The sequence below is a fragment of the Babylonia areolata genome, chromosome 8 (genome assembly GCF_041734735.1).
Source record: "Babylonia areolata isolate BAREFJ2019XMU chromosome 8, ASM4173473v1, whole genome shotgun sequence".
Classification (NCBI taxonomy): Eukaryota; Metazoa; Mollusca; class Gastropoda; order Neogastropoda; family Buccinidae; genus Babylonia; species Babylonia areolata.
Genome location: NC_134883.1, coordinates 28552687 through 28570181, shown reverse-complemented (window position 1 = coordinate 28570181; position 17495 = coordinate 28552687). Strand labels below are relative to the sequence as shown.

Genomic DNA, 17495 nt, shown 5'->3' with positions numbered 1-17495 from the left:
CACAGGTGATAGTAATGCAGCTGATCACAGGTGATGATGATACAGCTGATGATGATACAACTCATCACAGGTGATAGTAATGCAGCTGATCACAGGTGATAAGGATACAGCTGATAGTCCATGTAACACCCTATGTCATCTTTGTGTCACCAATGGCCATTGTGTAAGACTGAAGTTTGATCGGTTCAGAAAAAAAAAGAAAGAAAGTGTGAATCATTTTCTTGAAATTATGACCAACCAACACACAGAACTGAATGGAGTGAACCAACTGACACCCCCCACCCCTCACACCCACTACCAGGGTATGTCTCGATCTTCCAAGGTCAACCACATGGCAAGAGACCGTGAATATACCGATGAACTCTGTGTTGCCAACAACATACTGTCAGTAATTTCCTACTGTCCTGCGTAACTGAGCACAGGAATCACATACAAAACAACAAAATAAAACAACAAAGAACAGGAAAAGCTAATGATACTTCACAAGGTAAACAAAATCAAAGCATAGCATATAACATCCCTCTTCAGTTTGAAACTGAAAACCAAATGCATGAGTAGAAGTTTGCTTCAAGGTCAGATTATACATAATGCAAGAAAAATCAAGCAACAGGTAGAAAAATGGTATTTGCTGCAAGAAAATGCTGAATTCATTATAGCTTTTCACTGGTAGGGGAATGAGGGAAGAATAAAAAAACAACAACAAACAAACAAAAACAAAAAAACCCAGTTCCTTCACATTATTTTGATATAGAATGAATCCAGTTAAATACCACTCAAGAAAAAAACCCAACAAAAACATATTTATAGAATGCATTCTGTACAAATCATATGAAAAAAAGTGAACAGTTTTCTTGGCTCCAAGCAAAATGAGACAAATCCAACAAAAACTGCGATCAATATTAAATTTACAAACACCCCCCTCCCCCAACTTGTGCACACGACTGAAAAATCGCACAATCTTTCCACTCATCAGCACAAACTATGTTCCACATTCAGAAAACACGCTCTCAATACAAAATCGTAAGACATGCATTTGGCTAAATCTAGCACCCACAAGACTTACCTATCTTAGTAACCACCAGTGAACCGACACCACACAAAACATCAGCTTTCCTTCCACTGAAAGGAGGGAAGTCAGTGAAGAGGACTGTCAAATACTAGTTACACAGCATTGTGAGGCAGTTTTTGAAACTGACTGACCCCTGGGATGAGATGCCAACCTCTCAAGAAGAAACCTTACCTGCTCTTGCACGTTCATGAAACAACTGACATCAAGGAAAAAGGAATACAGCAGAATTTATCTCCTGAAATCTTCACTTTGATCCTGCTCTTTTGGCATAGTCAATCAAACTGAAACATATAGATACACACCCCCACCCTCATACACACACACACACATATTCTCTCTCTCTCTCTCTCTCTCTCATACACACGCAAAATGCACCCACACCCACACATACCCCATGCACAAATCACATAATGTTTTGACCGGCCAATCTGAAACAAAACTCTGGTGTAAGTAATTCTATCGATAAACAGCTAGCAGTCTTTTACATGACACCTTCTTTTACCCACATACACACACTATCAAGCACACAAATGCCATTGTTGATGTGGCTTCTTCTCTCTCCCATTTAAAAGGGAGGCCACTGACCCCTCAACCAAGAATGCAAAAAGCAATTCCCCCCCTTCCCAAAAAACAACAACTGCATTATTATGTACACATGTACAAGATGACATGCACACTGTTTCAACATTTTGATGTTATGCTTCCACATGCAGTTGGGTGAACTTTTGGTAAACAAAGAAACTGAACTGCATGGATGAAGGCCCACGGAACATCTGATCAATCAAATGATGGTTGTGCAACTTTCTTCTTCTTCTTCTTCGTTCGTGGGCTGCAACCCCCACGTTCACTCGCATATACACGAGTGGGCTTTTACGTGTATGACCATTTTTACCCCACCATGTAGGCAGCCATACTCCGCTTTTGGGGGTGTGCATGCTGGGTATGTTCTTGTTTCCATAACCCACCGAACACTGACATGGATTACAGGATCTTTAACGTGCATATTTGATCTTCTGCTTGCGTATACACACGAAGGGGGTTTAGGCACTAGCAAGTCTGCACATATGTTGACCTGGGAGATCGTAAAAATCTCCACCCTTTACCCACCAGGCGCCGTCACCGTGATTCGAACCCCGGACCCTCAGATTGACAGTCCAACGCTTTAACCACTCGGCTATTGCGCCCGTCGTTGTGCAACTTTCAATTTGAAAAAAAAAAAGAAGTGGTAACTCTGATTTTGAAATCAACTCTGAGTAGAAATTTCTAAGCAAATCAACTCTGTGTTGAAATTTTTATGTAAAAAACTGGTTTACTGGACTGCTTAATAAAAAAAAAAAAAAATTGTTTTCCAATGTTGGTCCAATCTTAAAAGCAACTCTTCAAATCATTATTTTAAGCCACCAGTCTGGTGGACTGCTCAATTACTTTTTGTGCAATTATTTTTTATATCACAATTTTTTTTTTTTCAAGCGTCCACGTGGTTACAAAACAATCACATGGAATGTTTCCTCAAAGCTTCTTTCTGCATACTTTCCCCCCATGAAATAACTTGGTTACACCAAAGAAACACCTACCACCATTAGTTTTGTCTTAAGTCTTCACAAAAAGCAGTTTTGAGAATTACACAATTATCAAAAGGCACAACTCATTACTATTTCTACCAGTTGTTCACAAATGATAAAATATATGTTCACAATGTTCATTCATTAAAAAAAAAAAAAGTAATGTAAACAGTTCCCAGTACATATTTGCACATGACAACATATTATTCATACAGATCAAACAAATAGTTATGAGACATTTAATGGGTTCTGAGGACAGTTGAGGGTTGTATGGTTTGCACAAAAATCTACCTGTTATTATTAATGAAGGGAGATTTCTGGAGTGCTTGAATTAATTACAGAGCACCACACACTTTTCTTTTCTTTTTAAAGTCCAACATTTTCATCTTTGAAATTTTCCTTCAAATGTTTTGGAATGGAACAAAAAGCAAAAAAAACAAAACAAAAAAAACACCAAAAACAAAAAAAAAAACAAAAAAAAACAACAACACAAAAACAAACTCACAAATAAATACATATAATTTGCTGTACTGGTGTATACACTGGAATGTACAGTTGATCCAATGAATTTATCAAAAAAATATCAAATTTATTAACAAATCACTTAGTAATACACAAGGGCAACATATGTATCCACGCACAACACAAAAGCATTCCCTCTGAACTCTCACATATTTTCTCTATCACAAAAAAAAGATCCCAATGACACACTAAAACATCTTTTTCACTGCAACAAAACATGGAATGATTAAGAGTGAACATCTTTGTTCACAGACGGAATGCACAAGCCATTTTGCACAGGGGATATACATTCGATATGTGACCCTGCATTTTCGCACCGGAAAAACTGAATTATATAAACACACAATACCCACCCACCCCCTAACCCACCCACCCCCTTTTTGGATGGTTTGATCAAGTAATACATTGTGAAAAATACTGGTATGCTAACTGCCTTATTCAGCATGGGCTTGAGCATGATGAGCATAATAAGTTTGCATACTTCATTAAAAAATGGTAATTATATCAAACATTTGGCTATACTTGCAACATACAGCTTATATGCCTTTTTGATTGACATCGCATATGTGTTAAACCTTAGATTCAGAAAACTACCTGGGTTATAGCTTTTTTTCAGACTGTTAAGTATGCATAAACTGATGTGTAAATATCAATCGGAATATGTGTGTTAATTTGTTAATCTGAATATATTTTAAGGATGTGTCTATATCTGAATCATTATGTATCTAAGAGCATCTTAGAGTGTGTGTGTGTGTGTGTGTGTGTGTGTGTGTGTGTGTGTGTTTATGGGTCTTAAATATATATCAGAATGTGTATATGAATGTGCATCTTAACATCCAGTCAGGGGGGAAAAAAGGCCTACAAAACCCAATGAGTTGCATCTGTCTTTTGATAATCTGATATTATGTGAAATTATATCATGTGTAATTTCCCCATTTGTTTTCCTCTCCAAAGGAATGAGACAGCTCTATTCCCTGAGGCCTTCATATCCACTCTTTTCTTTAATATCACAAGGTTCCTTAGACTACAAATCATGGTTTATCATTTTCCATTAAAAAAAAAAAAATATATATAAAAAAAGGAAAAAAAACAACAACAGAAAATAGGTGGAGAACTACACCCTAAGTGCACAAATGTTCAATGCAGTGACAAACCTTTGCAGTAAACATCATCCCCTTCCCCCTTCACACACACACACACACACACACACACACACATATGCACACACACACACACACATATATATGGCCCACTACTTCTATGTAACCCCCTCCCCTCAAAACCCCCTCCTTCCTCCCACCATCCTTACACAAATCTTTTACAAACAGCTGAAAACATAACAACACTAACATGGCATGAAAAAATAAGAAAAAAAACGAACACAAAAAAAACCCCCTGACCAACTGAGACAGGATGCATATGGATGTGGCTGATAAATGGCCACCACTCAAGCCAAAAAGAGTGGATGCAAGAAAGAGAAAGAGAGAGGGAGAGAGAGAGAGCACAGGAATAATGTGAAATGAATGTTCTGAAAACAAAACTTTGCTCCAACACACTCTATGCTGGAAAACAGATCAGGAATGTGACAGAGAGGCCGCGACACAGAGAGAAAGACACACAGACAGACACAGAGAGAGACACAGAGAGAGAGAATGCAAACAACAATCAACCAAAGTAGGGTGGGTGTTGAAGGTGAGAGAGAGAAGTGGGGTTGAGGTGGTGTGCAGGATGGAGAGAGGGTGGTGTACAAGGGGAAGTCAGTCAGTCACAAAGAGGGAAGGTAAGTCAGGCAGACAAACACCCCCATCCCCTTACACACACACACACACACACACACAAGTATCTCCACCCCCCTATCTGCCAGAAAGTACACAGTCCTTTCCGTTGTCAGATGTGACAGTGACATGCTGCCTTTGCACACTCCAAGAGATGTCGGCATGACAAGGGAGACAACCTCTAGCAACACTGCTGTAGTATGGCTTTCTCTCCATTTCCCTCATCTTCCCCTCCCCCTCCTCACCCTCTCCACCATCCTCCCCAACAACTCTCCAGTCCCTTCTTTGACAAAAACACTCACACGAAACCACAGCACCCCTGATGCCCTTCTGCAGCTATCTGGATGTGCTGCCCTTTTCCAGACAATATATGTAATCCTCTTGATTACCCATCACACACAATGCCCACCTCACCTCTCTCCAGTGATGATAATTACCACGGAAATACAGTAAAATTATCTCTCACCCCCTAAAACACTACAAAAAGGCTCACAACTACCACTGGCTCAGCTCAAGGCTGTGTGTGTGTGTGTGTGCCTTTTTCTCTTTTGTTTTAAACAGTGGCAGTTCATTTTGTACTCGTTTGCAGTTCATTATTTCAACATTCATATATTTCTTTCCCCTATCGTGTTGCCATGAAAAATCATCTGCTGATTTAACAGTGACCACAACCATGCCCTCAGAACACATGATACAGAGGCTCCCAAACGGTGTCACGTGGTTCAGGGTAGGAGGTGAAGGAACCAGGGAGGTTGGAGAGGGGCGACCTGCGATAGACATCAGTGGGACGTCAGGAGGCAGCAAAGAGGGATTCCTCGCAGAACTTGAGCTGCCAGATCTTGCCCGCGTACTCATCGAACTTCTCCTGGCCCAGCAGGTCCATCAGTTTGGGCTGTGATGGCACAAGAGGGATAAATGTTAGGGCTGTCATGGCACAAGAGCAATAAAAAGGTTACCATAATCTTTCAGGCTCAGTCTGCGCTGTCACCACAAAGAACGGAAGATGTCATCACAAGAGAAAAGGATGTAAATGTCACTATGTTCAGTCATTTCACTGCCACCTAATAAACAATACAAAAACAAACAAAACAAATTCAAGTTATGTTTGATTTCCTTCTTGCTCCTCTTCTCTTTATGTATCTTTAAAAAAAAAGAAAAAAAAAAGTAGTAACTATTAGTATGACATCATTTCTGCGGTAAGCATTATATATATTTTAAAAAGTTTATTACACTGATATCACTGATGAGTATTCTATTTTTTTAAATCTGTTTCCAAAGGAAAGTGGTCAACCTATGAGGAAAATCACACAAACTTCTTCTTCTTCTTCGCTCATGGGCTGCAACTCCCACCTTCAATCATATGTACACGAGTGGGATTTTACGTGTATGACTTTTTACCCCAACATGTAGGCAGCCATACTCCGTTTTTGGGGGTGTGCATGCTGGGTATATTTTTGTTTCCGTAACCCACCGAACACTGACATGGACTACAGGATCTTTAACGTGCATATCTGATCTTCTGCTTGCATATGCACAAAAAGGGGGTTCAGGCACAAGCAGATCTGCACATAATTTATGTTCACTTGGGAGATCGGAAAAATCTCCACCTTTTACCCACCAGGTGTTAACGAGATTCAAACTCGGGACCCTCAGATTGAAAGTCCAACACTCTAACCACTCGGCTATTGCGCCCCTCAAAAAACCACACAAACAAAAAAACTTCTCCACACACACACACGCATGCACTCTCTCACACACTATTCATATTTTATCTTTTCAGTAGTCATAGCCAATACAGATGGTTCAACTTACTGTTTCAACAGACACTGACCAGGAAAAAAAAAATCATCAGAAAAAAAAGAATCAAGACATGGAATCACTCACGATATAAGTACATCTTGTTTTTTAAAATAAATCTTTGCCAAATCTAACAGTATTTTCATTCCTTTTTTGAAGATACGATTATGCAAATAACAAAAAAGGAAAAAGAAAACAAAAACATGAAAATTTCCAAGGTGAATACTGCGTGGGAAATTTCTGTTGTAACATGTCATACAATATGATACATACACACAACAGCCTCATTTCTGTATAAAGAGAGAAAAAAACAACATCAAAAAACAACTTTTTGTGAGGACAACAGATGAGCTGGTGCAGCTTAAGCAGCTTAAATAAGTAAGGAGTGAATTGTTGTGTTTTCTGTTCTGATATCTAAAGACAGCTGTGAAGAATGGTTTCCTCCATACCTCAACTTCATCCTCCTCTATCTTGTCCAGGATGTCATAGGCCTTCTTCATGACGGAGTACCCCACGCCCTTTACACAGTCCCTGCACACACACAGACACACACACATGTATGCACACACACACACATGCACAAACGCACATGCACACACGCACACACACACGCGTGCACACACACACACAAACACACACATACACACTTGCACACATACACACACACACTCACACACATTTATGGCAACTGTACAGACAAATATGTTCATGGAGATCATGCATATTCCCAGACACACACATATGTGTTTATACTGACTGTATCCAGACTCTGCACACACACACACACACACACACTCACATGCACACACACACATTCACATGCACACTCACTCACACACACACTCACATGCACACAAACACTCACATACATGCACACACACACACACACAAACACACCTATAACACACACACACACACGCGTGCGCGCACACACACATACATACACACACACACACACACACACACATCTTAAACAGCTCCAAACATGCACGAAGAAACTGTACTCACTTCTGCAGGAGCCGGATTCTCTCCATCAGCCTGGTGGTACAGGCCAGAGTGTCCACACCTGAGACAAGCCATTCACACATTCAAACTCTTTGTCCTGTGCTGAATACAGTTTCAGTTTTGAGACCAGCCATTCCAACATCCAATCTCATTGTCCTGTGCTGAACAGTTTCAGTTTTGAGACGAGCCATTCAAACAATCACACTCACTGTCCTGTGTTGAACAGTTTCAGTTTGAGACAAGCCATTCAAACAATCACATTCACTGTCCTGTGCTGAACAGTTTCAGTTTGAGACAAGCCATTCCAATATCCAATCTCATTGTCCTGTGCTGAACAGTTTCAGTTTGAGACAAGCCATTCAAACAATCACACTCACTGTCCTGTGCTGAACAGTTTCAGTTTGAGACAAGCCATTCAAACAATCACATTCACTGTCCTGTGCTGAACAGTTTCAGTTTGAGACAAGCCATTCCAATATCCAATCTCATTGTCCTATGCTGAACAGTTTCAGTTTGAGACAAGCCATTCAAACTCACTGTCCTGCGCTGAACACAGTTTCAGTTTTGAGACAAGCCATTCAAACAATCAAACTCACTGTCCTGCACTGAACACAGTTTCAGTTTTGAGACGAGCCATTCAAACAATCACACTCACTGTCCTGTGTTGAACGCTGTTTCAGTTTTGATACAAGCGATCCAAACACTCAAAGTCATTGTCCTGTGCTGAACACAGTTTCAGTTTCTCAAGGAGGTGTAACTGTGTTTGGACAAATCCATATTTGCTACACCACATCTGCTGGGCAGATGCCTGACAGCTGCATAATCCCAATGCACTGGTCAGGCCTTAAGTGCATGCATACACATTTGTGTACCTATCAGAGTGGATTTCTCCTGAAGAGTTTCATCAGAGGGCAACACTTCTCTTTCCATGGGTTCTTTTTCAGTGCGCCAAGTGTGTGCTGCAAACAGGACCTGGGTTTATCATCTCATCCGAATGACGAGACACTCAAGTTTGATTTTCCAGTCCAGTTTGGGACGAAGGGCGAGACTGGGAGTCTTGTTCATCGTCTTCTTTTTGACCGGGATTTTAACTCAAACCTTTACAGACACTGCACTGGCAGATAAGTGTCTGCCACCTTCCTGCCATGAACACTACACAACAAAAGAGATAAAGAGGGGAAAGGAAAGGAAACAAGATTTTAAATGATGAATAAAAGTTTTATTTTTAGAGGGTAAAGGAATAAACACAATATTGTTTGTTTCTGTTTTACATCTGGCCCTCTGGTGGAAAGAAAAAGAAAGGCGGCGAAAGAAAAAAAGGGGAAAAAAAAAAGGGAAGTAAAAATATTTACTGTAGCAAATTGTATTAAATTGTGTAAGCATGCAAATGTATGTTTTCAATCCTACATTATAAGCAGCCTAACTTAAATTTGACCAGTGTGTATGCTGGATATGTCCATCATTCCATTACCCACCTGACACTGACATGGAACATCAGATTTTTAACAAGTGTACTTGACCTTTTGCTTGTGTATACAGACGAAGTGAATTCAGGCACAATCAGATCTGCACATATGATAACCAGGGACATCGGGAAAGATCTCCATCCAAACCTACCATACACAAATACCCACACTGAACCCAGGACCCTCAGACTTAAAGTCCAACACGTTAACCACTCGGCCATTGCACCCTGTGGTAAAAGCTGTGTTCAAACCCATGTGCCGTCCACTCACTGGGCATGGAGGATGACTTGTGCACGATGGGAGCTGGTTCCTCTGGCGCTGGCTTCTGTTCCACAGGGGTCCTGACTGCCTCCAAGCTGTGTTTCCTGTGGATAGGCACCCCCTGGTGGTGACTGTTGGGGTGGGGCCGGGCCGGGGTGAGGGGCACCTCCCTTAGTTCTTCGTCTGATCTGTCATCTGCCTCACTGTTCATCTTCAGCGTGTTGTCCAGCAGACTGATGAAATTGTTCATCTCTTTGTTCTCCCTGGGGGAAAAAAAAAAAATCAAAAGAAAAACCAAACATAAAATGGAGCAGGAATATCTGTTGTGTCACAAGCTGTTAGCTTGTTGTTGCTCTGCTGTTTGTATATACATGTTTAATATGTTTTCTGTAGAAAGATATTTTAAAAAAAACCAAAAAAACAAATATCCACACTGTTTCAAGTCAGTGTCAAATCCCTGTTCATGTTCTTGCTGTGACAGAATGGAAAGAAGAACATGAATATTCTTGATGTTTCAAAACATTCTTTTTGACAGTAAGGAAAAAACAGAGCAATCTTTCTGTTTTTTTTTGTGTTTTGTTGTTGTTTTTTCCATATCTGACACATTCCACACACAAAACACATTTTGGCTTTGCTATACTCTGCCACATGCAGTTTTTGTGTGATTCGCCTTGGAAATCAAGTACATATCATTTTACTAGCTGCTGAAAATGTTGTTTTCAATCCCAACTGTGGCATACTATGGTGGGTTTTATGGGCTGTTACCCAAAGCTGAGTGAACTATGGGCCCAACTCTAAGCTGACAAACGAATGTACAAAGGCCCAACACTGCACATAAAAGCAAGCACACACAGACACACACACACACATTGCTAAAAAAAAAAAAAAACCCTCTTGACCAACACAATAAGTATCTGTATCTTTCAGGCCTAGTTAATTCCATAATTATTCTGAAAGAAAGCATGGAGTACAGCCTTGTCACACAATCCAAAACTTAGATGGAGATCCAAGCCAGTATCCTTATCATCCTGATCCGTCATAGCAATTTTTTTTAAAACCCAGAAAAATTGTCCAACATTCTGTGGATGTTTATGCCTTGCTCTCACATGTGATCTCAGTTTTAAGTTCCCCTCTTATTTCCGAACTGTGACGAGCTGCTGTCAAAGTTTTTGCTATTGGCAGATTCATGCGGACTGTTGCTGGAGGGATGTGGTGGTAGTGGTCTCAACTCCAGGAGAGATCACTCAGCTTGGCTCCGCAATGAAGTGACTGTCACTTTTAAGGGGGCTCAACAGATGGCGTCTTGGTTGTGCCGAATCAGACCAGGCACTACTGGAACACCAATGAACCGACTCAAACAGTACTGCAGGGTGTCCTCTGGCATGTGGCATGAAAGCAACCTAACCATGAAAGTTCCTTGTGGAATGCTTGCGCTACAAGTGTGACAGAACAAGGCCATGGGTAGCTGTATACTTCAATTCTCAAATCTTTCTCTTTGGAAGAGTGGCATGGGGGTGATGCCCCTGTAACAGCATGGAAGTTGGGGCAGCAATGAAAAAACAAAAGAGAAAAAAAGAAAGCCAGATTTCTGTAAGCGTGTGCTTTCAGGCCTACCTGCGCTTTTCTCTGTCCTGTGTGTTTTCATCGGGGGTGGGCATGGACTCGTCAGAGCTACTGCTGTCCTGCAGAGAGGGCTGCCGCTGTCTGTTGGCTGCTACCATCTTCATCTTCGGTGCCTGCACAATGAATGCATTTTGGGTTAAGATGTTGTTGTCTGTTATGTGTGTGCACCCACATGTGTGTGTGTGTGTGTGTGTGTGTGTGTGTGTGTGTGTGTGTGTGTGTGTGTGTGCATGTGTGTGTATGCATGTGTGTGTGTTTACTGAGGCAAAGAATGACCCTGAATTCAATTTTGTGAATGTCAACAAGTATGTGTACATGTGCATATACTGTATATATGTGTATGTCTGCCCATACACATACAGAAGAGACAGTAAAGAGAGAGAATGGGGAGGAGGACTGACAGACAATGACCCAAACACAAAGGACACAGCATCACAAAGGTTAACAGTCTGAGACAGAAAACACAGTCCACTCACCGTTGTCTTCTCCTTTTTGGTCACTTTTTCTGACTCGGTTCTCTCCGGCACTCGGCGCAACTTTACATTTCTTGCTGAGAGAGGGTTCTCCATGGCTGCACACACACACACACACACACACACACACACACACACATACAAAGATACACACACAGACATACACACACAAACAAACAAAAAAACACACACACACATGATTCCGTTTAAAATCACACAACCTGAAGTGTCATTAAATTGAAGAATACACACATGATCAGTTTTCAGTTTCAGTTTCACTTTCTCAAGGAGGCGTCACTGCGTTCGGACAAATCCATACACACTACACCACATCTGTTGAGCAGATGCCTGACCAGCAGCATAACCCAACGCGCTTAGTCAGGCCTTGAGTGCATGCTTACATATTTGTGTACCTATGAAAGTGGATTTCATTTTACGTAATTTCGCCAGAGGACAACACTCTCGTTGCCATGGGTTCTTTTTCTGTGCGCCAAGTGCGTGCTGCACACGGGACCTCGGTTTGTCGTCTCATCCGAAAGACTAGACGCTCAGTTTGATTTTCCAGTCAAACTTAGGAGAAAGGGCGAGAGCGGGATTCGAACCCACACCCTCACGGACTCTCTGTATTGGCAGCTGAGCGTCTTAACCATTCTGCCACCTTCCTCCTCACATGATCATGCGTATGTCATGGATACCGTGACTTCAACTGGGGACGGTTAAAAGCAGTGGACAGTTAAAAGCAGCAGATGAAGGGAAATCGAAACCAATGTCCTATGCCACACCCTAGACAGAGTGAATGTAAATTCACTGCCATGATGGCTGTTAAAAGCTGCGGGACCTTAAATCTTTATCATCCTCTGAATACCAAATGCAAACTGTCAGTCAAACCCAGTTGTTCCACTCTTGCTGGGTGTGCATGGAGGAAACTGCTGAAGTTGTCTCCTGTAGGTTTCCATGTACGAGTAATACCTGTCTTGTCTTTGGGGAAAATATTTCTCAGATCAAATGGCTCAGCCTCCTGCATGCTGCACATATTTTTTTTAACAAAACGCTTGATATCCACTGGACTGCATGTCAAGACATAACACACACACACACACACACACACACACACACACACAAACACACACACACACACAATCTGCCTATAGATATCTTAACATCGCTGTGATCAAACCATTGACCAACATGCAACTCTCTCCACGAAGTGTCAACTTACAGTTGCTTGCTTTTTCTCTTCTTCTTCGGTCACGAGCAGATATGTTGGGAAGACTCTGCAAACATACGTGACTACAATGTTACACAATATAAAAATAGCAAGAGACTACACCAAAAAATGAATTAACATCTGCCCTTTTTTCTTTAACCCACCCTTTCTTCCCCTTCAGACTGTGGTACCCACATGCATGGACATAAACAAACAACATGCACATGCACATATTCACCCAAACAGAGCGCTTGCATGTACATCCCCCTTACACTCATTTATTTTTCATTTATTAAGACGACTTGCTAAAGTGATGCATATTCTTGAAGCTTGATGCACTAACCCCTCTCACCCCCTTCCTAGCCCCCAGGGATCAGGTTCGACATCGGTCATCGGTCATTGACGCATTTAATTTTGAAATGACCTATTGTTTTTCAAGTTGCCAGGTCACATGACTTATTGTTTTTATGACCAGTCGGTCAACCAAAGTAACCATCTCTCTCACTCTCTCTCTCTCTCTTTAACGATCGCGATCGTTTTGTCGTCTGCTCCTACAGGAAATGACTATAAACTGGTTTATTAAAATACGGATCTGTGGCGAAACAAAATCCGAAACGAATCTTTATCGCTGCCTTTCGCGAGCTTCGGCGAGAAGAATTGGCGTTCCCACTTTTGCATTAACCGGGTGATATTTGACCTATTGATTTTCAAAATGACCTATTGATTTTATGTTCTTCCGGTCATATGACCTATTGTCTATTGAACCCAACCTGATCTCTGAGCCCCAATTCATCCATACGCACACACACAGACACACACATACAAACACATAAACCCAACTGTGAACTGAAACATGATATATCATTCTTTGGGAAGTGTGTGTATGTTATGCGTTGTGTATGAATTGTGTATATGTATGTGTATGCGTATGCATAAGCATTTTCTGTCTTTAACATTTCTTCATTTTGATTGATATTGGACGTGAAGGTATGTTCTCACATGCCTGTGTGTATCTGCATTCAAGTGCATGCATGTGTGCCTCTGTGTGTGTGTGTGTGTGTGTACGCGTGTGCGTGCAAGCATGTGTGTGTGCATACGCATGCACAGAGCGAGCGATTCAGTCTGTGTGGATGCTTGAGTCCAGCGCACACTGGCCACGCTCACCCTGGGGGTCTCGTCAATCATCCCGTCGGAGGACGACTTGGAGGAAGTGGAGTCTGTGGCTGCCTTGTCCGCCTGCTGTCGCAGCACTTCCCGCTTCTGTGGCAATCCCTCGCTGACCTCTGCTTTAGGGACCGGCAGGGGTCGAGCAGAGAGGGGCCGGTCACTCTGTGGTCATGACAGTGTGTGTGTGTGTGTCACAGCATGAGCACAGAACCCCAATGGTGAACACTATCGTCATGACAGAACATGTTACAGTATAAACACAGAACCCCAATGGTGAACACTATCGTCATGACAGAACATGTTACAGTATAAACACAGAACCCCAATGGTGAACACTATCATTATGACAGAACATGTTACAGAATAAACACAGAACCATAATGGTGAACACTATCATTATGACAGAACATGTTACAGAATAAACACAGAACCCTAATGGTGAACACTATTGTTATGACAGAACATGTTACAGTATAGACACAGAACCTTAATGGTGAACACTATCGTCATGACAGAACATGTTACAGAATAAACACAGAACCACAATGGTGAACACTATCGTTATGACAGAACATGTTACAGAATAAACACAGAACCATAATGGTGAACACTATCGTTATGACAGAACATGTTACAGAATAAACACAGAACCATAATGGTGAACACTATCATTATGACAGAACATGTTACAGAATAAACACAGAACCATAATGGTGAACACTACTGTTATGACAGAACATGTTACAGAATAAACACAGAACCATAATGGTGAACACTATCGTTATAACAGAACATGTCACAGTATAAACACAGAACCATAATGGTGAACACTATTGTCATGACTGAACATGTCACAGTATAGACAGAACCATAATGGTGAACACTATCGTTATGACAGAACATGTTACAGAGTAAACACAGGACCCCAATGGTGAACACTATCGTTATGACAGAACATGTTACAGAATAAACACAGAACCATAATGGTGAACACTTTCGTTATGACAGAACATGTTACAGAATAAACACAGAACCATAATGGTGAACACTACTGTTATGACAGAACATGTTACAGAATAAACACAGACCCCAATGGTGAACACTATCGTTATGACAGAACATGTCACAGTATAAACACAGAACCATAATGGTGAACACTATCGTTATGACAGAACATGTTACAGAATAAACACAGAACCATAATGGTGAACACTATCGTTATGACAGAACATGTTACAGAATAAACACAGAACCATAATGGTGAACACTATCGTTATGACAGAACATGTTACAGAATAAACACAGAACCATAATGGTGAACACTATCATTATGACAGAACATGTTACAGAATAAACACAGAACCCTAATGGTGAACACTATCTGTTATGACAGAACATGTTACAGAATAAACACAGAACCATAATGGTGAACACTACTGTTATGACAGAACATGTTACAGAATAAACACAGAACCATAATGGTGAACACTATCGTCATGACAGAACATGTCACAGTATAAACACAGAACCATAATGGTGAACACTATCGTTATGACAGAACATGTCACAGAGTAAACACAGGACCCCAATGGTGAACACTATCGTTATGACAGAACATGTTACAGAATAAACACAGATCATAATTGTGAACACTACTGTTATGACAGAACATGTCACAGTATAAACACAGAACCATAATGGTGAACACTATCGTTATGACAGAACATGTTACAGAATAAACACAGAACCATAATGGTGAACACTATTGTTATGACAGAACATGTTACAGAATAAACACAGAACCCTAATGGTGAACACTACTGTTATGATAGAACATGTCACAGAATAAACACAGAACCATAATGGTGAACACTATCGTTATGACAGAACATGTCACAGAATAAACACAGAACCATAATGGTGAGCACTATCGTTATGACAGAACATGTTACAGAATAAACACAGAACCCTAATGGTGAACACTATCGTCATGACAGAACATGTCACAGAGTAAACACAGAACCCCAATGGTGAACACTATCGTCATGACAGAACATGTTACAGAGTAAACACAGGACCCCAATGGTGAACACTATCGTTATGACAGAACATGTTACAGAGTAAACACAGGACCCCAATGGTGAACACTATCGTTATGACAGAACATGTTACAGAATAAACACAGAACCATAATGGTGAACACTTTCGTTATGACAGAACATGTTACAGAGTAAACACAGGACCCCAATGGTGAACACTATCGTTATGACAGAACATGTTACAGAGTAAACACAGGACCCCAATGGTGAACACTATCGTCATGACAGAACATGTTACAGTATAAACACAGAACCATAATGGTGAACACTACTGTTATGACAGAACATGTTAAGAGTAAACACAGAACCATAATGGTGAACACTATCGTTATGACAGAACATGTTACAGAATAAATACAGAACCATAATGGTGAACACTATCATTATGACAGAACATGTTACAGAATAAATACAGAACCATAATGGTGAACACTATCATTATGACAGAACATGTTACAGAATAAACACAGAACCCTAATGGTGAACACTATCATTATAACAGAACATGTTACAGTATAGACACAGAACCTTAATGGTGAACACTATCGTCATGACAGAACATGTTACAGAATAAACACAGAACCCCAATGGTGAACACTATCGTCATGACAGAACATGTCACAGTATAAACACAGAACCATAATGGTGAACACTATCGTTATGACAGAACATGTCACAGTATAAACACAGAACCATAATGGTGAACACTATCGTTATGACAGAACATGTTACAGAATAGACACAGAACCATAATGGTGAACACTACTGTTATGACAGAACATGTCACAGTATAAACACAGAACCATAATGGTGAACACTATCGTTATGACAGAACATGTCACAGAATAAACACAGAACCATAATGGTGAACACTATCGTTATGACAGAACATGTTACAGAATAAACACAGAACCCTAATGGTGAACACTACTGTTATGATAGAACATGTCACAGAATAAACACAGAACCATAATGGTGAACACTATCGTTATGACAGAACATGTCACAGTATAAACACAGAACCATAATGGTGAACACTATCGTTATGACAGAACATGTTACAGAATAAACACAGAACCATAATGGTGAACACTATCGTTATGACAGAACATGTTACAGAATAAACACAGAACCATAATGGTGAACACTACTGTTATGACAGAACATGTTACAGAATAAACACTGAACCATAATGGTGAACACTACTGTTATGACAGAACATGTTACAGTATAAACACAGAACCATAATGGTGAACACTACTGTTATGACAGAACATGTTACAGAATAAACACAGAACCCCAATGGTGAACACTATCGTTATGACAGAACATGTTACAGAATAAACACAGAACCCCAATGGTGAACACTATCATTATGACAGAACATGTTACAGAATAAACACTGAACCATAATGGTGAACACTATCATTATGACAGAACATGTCACAGTATAGACACAGAACCATAAA

At 40.6% G+C, this 17495-nt stretch overlaps 1 protein-coding gene across 1 annotated transcript in view; it reads right to left on the bottom strand.

The window, feature by feature from the left end:
- Positions 1-4537: 4537 nt before the first annotated feature.
- The window catches only part of LOC143285126 (uncharacterized), a 28282-nt gene continuing 15324 nt past the window's right edge, over positions 4538-17495 (bottom strand). Inside the window, exons 10-17 of the mRNA XM_076592347.1 lie at positions 13925-14089; positions 12773-12827; positions 11557-11651; positions 11072-11193; positions 9467-9720; positions 7734-7791; positions 7175-7256; positions 4538-5820 (exon numbers count right to left, since the gene is read on the bottom strand). Of these exons, the coding sequence (XP_076448462.1) occupies positions 5719-5820; positions 7175-7256; positions 7734-7791; positions 9467-9720; positions 11072-11193; positions 11557-11651; positions 12773-12827; positions 13925-14089 (933 nt within the window). The 3' untranslated portion in view covers positions 4538-5718. The remainder of the gene's footprint in view (positions 5821-7174; positions 7257-7733; positions 7792-9466; positions 9721-11071; positions 11194-11556; positions 11652-12772; positions 12828-13924; positions 14090-17495) is intronic.